This window comes from Sinocyclocheilus rhinocerous, unplaced genomic scaffold (assembly GCF_001515625.1).
Source record: "Sinocyclocheilus rhinocerous isolate Xijiao unplaced genomic scaffold, SAMN03320098_v1.1 scaffold20608, whole genome shotgun sequence".
In the NCBI taxonomy this organism is placed as follows: domain Eukaryota; kingdom Metazoa; phylum Chordata; class Actinopteri; order Cypriniformes; family Cyprinidae; genus Sinocyclocheilus; species Sinocyclocheilus rhinocerous.
This window is the reverse complement of record NW_015644835.1, coordinates 729-5,397: the sequence shown is the minus strand read 5'-3', so window position 1 is coordinate 5,397 and position 4,669 is coordinate 729. Positions and strand designations below refer to the sequence as shown.

Genomic DNA, 4,669 nt, shown 5'->3' with positions numbered 1-4,669 from the left:
CACACAGAGCGAAAATGAGTCAGTGAACCCATGAACCGTGACAGATTTGGTCCACTGTCTTCACAATTATTATCACTCACGATCAAATCAGTATCATTTTGTAAAGTGTAATGTTTCCCAATTATATCTGGCTTAAAGTCCTCATGTGAATGGGGGTTGTGCTTTCCGCTTTTGTGTGTAAAAAATGTCCCATATATATTTGTCTTAAATGCACATCCAATAAACACACACTCTATGGTTTCGTGACTCTTCAAATGATTTCCAAGATGTTGAAAATATTATTTTTCATTGGTAAATATACTAGAGCAAAGCACACACTTAAGAGAGAGGATTACTTCTGGCTTCCTATCTTCATCTTGTGTATGGTACCTTGACAGATGTGTGCGAAGTGCAGTCCACGTTTTAAAGGAGCATGGACAATCTTGCAGACTTTACAGCTCCATTTCATTGCACCTATTAAAAAAAGACACATGAGTACATTTCACATTTAAACTGTTATCTGATTTTTTTCTTTTTAATTTTACAATTTTTATTTGCATTTCAGGTTTAAAGAATTTAATCATTTTGACTTAACTAGGCTGTAGGGGTGGTTATCGTTTATTATTATTATTTTAATTCAAATTTCGATTATCTTTATCAATTCTGATTCTTATCAGCTGTGATTCCAATGTGTTAAAGTCAAACATTTATATATCATACATATTAATTCTGAGCTATTAGTTGGAGCTGAATATCATTAAAAAATCAGCACTAGGCCATATAAAAACTAAGGACTTGCTCAAGAGTGAAAAAACTATTGTTTTAATACACATTTATTGGCTCTAACCAGAAAGTAGAATGTTAATAACTCTGCAAAAATTATGTTAATAGAAATGTGGAATGTTAACTCTGTATACCAAAATATCTAAAATTTATATCGATCATGTATTATTTTTTACCGAAACAAATCAAAATAATCTAAGTTCAGGGCTTCCGTACAATCGCGTTTATGACCGTTTAATCGTAGTTATAGCTCCTAACAGAATGTGTAACGTTACCTATGATAAATGATTAGGTTCAAGGGACTTTATTTAAATAAAAAAATACATACAAATATGCCACCGTAACGGATTGAAATGGAGAAGTGCATTGGAGTGATGGAAACGGCATACTCACTGTTCAACAGCAGCGCTAAATAGTTTTAAAATGACCCCCTTCAGCCATTAATCCTATGGAAGCCCGTTTCCGCCACTGAATAAAAAAAAAATATATATATATTATTGCGACTTTTTATCTCACAATTCTGACTTTTTTCTCACAATTCTGAGAAATAAAGTAGCAATTCTGAGAAAAAAAGTCAGAATTGCGAGAAACTAAATGTTGGCTGTCCGGCATTATTACAGACAGAGAAACTGTCCGTCAGTTGATGCGACTGTTAGATGGACAAGGAGTTGATCTGCGTGCTCGCGGTCGTCTACGGCGACGCATGTATAACAGTCGCGGGCCAAACTATGTTTGGCATATTGACGGATATGATAAGTTAAAACCTTACGGAATATGCATAAACGGATGCATTGATGGTTTCTCCAGAAAAATGATCTGGCTTGAAGCATACAAAACGAACAACGACCCACGAGTAATTGCAGGTTATTTCCTACAAGCTGTTGCTGAGAATAACGGATTTCCACAAAGAATTCGCATTGACCATGGAACTGAAAATACGCATTTAGCAGATATGCAGACATTCTTCAGAGACAATGCGAGTGCAGAATGTGTCACTCTTGGTCCAAGCACTAGGAACCAGAGAATTGAACGATGGTGGTCCACTTTGAGAAGCCAGTGCATACAATTTTGGATGGATCATTTTGAACAGCTAAAAGAAGATGGACACTTTGTTGATACTTTCATTGACAAATCTCTCATCCAGTTTTGCTTCCAACATTTTATACAGGTAACAAATTTAGTTCACTATCAGATTTAATTTTATCCTTAAAGAGAGTATTGGAGTTTGATTATAACTTAATATTATTTATTTACATAGCCTACAATGTGCAGTTTTATTAATTCATTTGGCAAGACAATGTAGAATATATGTTCCATTTCTTTTTTTCATGAAGGAAGAGCTTGATGAAATAGTCAGTGCCTGGAATTGCCACAGGATACGGCCAACTCACAACCCACGTGCTCCCAGTGGTCGACCTTCAATAATGTTTGCTGTTCCCAGCTTATATGGAGTGCAGAATTTCTTGCATCCAATTGAACAATCAAAACTGAGCATTTGCCAAGAGGAGTGTTTATTTAAAGACTACCCTTGTGATGAGGATGTCTTTCAACTGTGTGTAGAACTCATGGCTGAGCATAACCTTGTCATGTCAGATGATGTTTATGAAATTACAGACCTTTACCTCCAACTTCGTGAACTGATCCTTCAAGGACTGGATTTGGAGGACTAGATTCACCATTCTAATCTAATCTACAACATTCACTATAAGCTAAAGGTATTGTTTCAATTGTTTTAGTATTTCAGATCGCCAAAATTGGTTTAAAAGTAATATTTTCCTTAAGTGAACTTTATATCTGTGTCTGTAGGTGTTGAACTGAATCCTTTTACTTAGATGATGTTTATGAAATTACAGACCTTTACCACCAACTTCGTGAACTGATCCTTCAAGGACTGGACTTGGAGGACTAGATTCACCATTCTAATCAAATCTACAACATTCACTATAAGCTATTTAAAGGTATTGTTTTAGTATTTCAGGTGGCCAAAATTGGTATAAAAGTAATATTTCCTTAAGTGAACTTTATATCTGTGTCTGTAGGTGTTGAACTGCTGCCTTTCACCAAGTTACTCTCCCTACCCAAGCAACCTTGGACCACTGGAGGGAATCTCAAAGCTCTTGGCATCACATATCAATCTGTTTTTAGTCCAATCATAGGTAAGAAGGACTACATTTGTAGAGTTCTGCAAGGAAAACACTTCCCACAAACTGGCTGTCTGTGCTAATTAAGAAGCAAGTCTTCATAATTATAGTTCACATTTTTAAAAACTACCATCTGGCCATAAAGATTTCATCTGACCATAAAGATTTTTGCATTTGTCTTTTGTTACACTGACACTCAAGAGTGATATTAAAAATTGTCCCTTACATGTTTAAAGTAAAGATGTAATTGTTTTTCCCATATTATTATAGGTCACAACCATTCACAAGGCAACAGAGAGTATTTATGGCTAGACTGGTGAGCACACTTTTCATATTCTTTTATTAATTGATCAATTTTGTATGCTTAAGAAATTAAAATAAATATTTATCTATGCTAAAAAACTAACATTAAACTGGGGGGGAAATGTGATTTTGATATCCATGGTTGGCATTTGATCTAATCTAACATCAAATTACATTGTTTATTTTTTTTAAATATGAAGTTTGTTTACAAAAAAATCATACTGTCTATCACTTTCTATTCATCAGTCAACAACTTAAAGAGGATGAGAGGATGAAATCCCCTGAGCCCCAGACTGCAGGTAATTTTTTTAAACAAAAAAGTAACTTTTTGTCTGAATATTATTTGTATTTGTTCTTATTTGTTCTTTTTTCATGAAAAGGCCAATCAAGTCTCAAAACAAGTTTCTGAGGTCAAAGGCTCTGCAATCCCCACCCTTACTTCCATTGTGCTATATCTATCTCTATCAAGATTAAGGGTGAGCATAAGTTATATTTCACTTTATGGTCATTTGTCTTTAAACATGCTTATGTTCAGGGAATACATTTTTTTTTACAATTATGGGCCAGACCCTTTATTGTAATAAACTTTCAAGTCTTGCTGAACCTTATGCTGAACCCTTAGTTTTGCATATTGCTTATTGCTGACAGATTTAACCATTATCCACTATATGAAGCCCTGCTACCTTTAAAGCACCCGGCTGAGAAGCACGGCCAAGAAAAGCACTGATGACGCAATAGGCAGCTTAATGTGTATTGAATGAATGAATGATTCTGTAGGTGCATCCCAATTCATATGCTTATGCACTATGCCATTTTGTAATATAAATATTGTGTTCACACTTAAAAATTCCAACACAGAATTTTGGACACTTCATGTACTCAGTCATTGCACCTTTAATTATGTAATTGATGACAAGCAAGTTGTCTAAATGCCATACACTAGACACACAGTACATAATTTAAGAGCGTACAATGTAATTTGGGACAGCTACTGACATGTCATATTTCTACATTAAAATTTCTATAATTAAAACTTTAACCTCATAACATTATTGATGCAATTGCAATTGTAATTTTACTGTATTGTAAATGCAATTATGCTACCAATGAGCTGCATTTAAAGGAGTAGTTCACTTTCAGAATGAAAATTCTGTCACCATTTGTTCACCCCCCCTTGTTCCAAACCTGTATGAGTTTCTTTCTTCTGTTGAACACAAAAGAAGATATTTTGAAAAATGTTGGGATCTATCTAAACAGTTGATGAGAACCATTGACTTCCATAGTATTTTTTTTTCCTACTATGGACCCCCACTTGTTCCAAACCTGTATGAGTTTCTTTCTTCTGTTGAACACAAAAGAAGATATTTTGAAAAATGTTGGGATCTGAACAGTTGATGAGCACCATTGACATCCATAGTAGGGAAAAAAAATACTATGAAAGTCAATGGTTCTCATCAACTGCA

General features: G+C 34.6%; 1 protein-coding gene and 1 long non-coding RNA gene across 2 annotated transcripts; both read left to right on the top strand.

Moving 5' to 3' along the window:
- Positions 1–1,336: 1,336 nt before the first annotated feature.
- LOC107758823 (uncharacterized) lies at positions 1,337–2,730 on the top strand (the record flags this gene model as incomplete). The annotated part of the gene is made up of 3 exons (XM_016576653.1): positions 1,337–1,930; positions 2,097–2,477; positions 2,616–2,730. Coding segments are annotated over 2 exons (930 nt in total), but the record flags the coding sequence as incomplete, so codon positions are not given.
- A 202-nt stretch (positions 2,731–2,932) lies between these two features.
- LOC107758824 (uncharacterized) lies at positions 2,933–4,344 on the top strand. Its single transcript, XR_001642062.1, has 3 exons — positions 2,933–3,138; positions 3,587–3,682; positions 3,855–4,344. It is a non-coding gene; the product is annotated as an uncharacterized LOC107758824 (long non-coding RNA).
- The last annotated feature ends 325 nt before the right edge of the window (positions 4,345–4,669 follow it).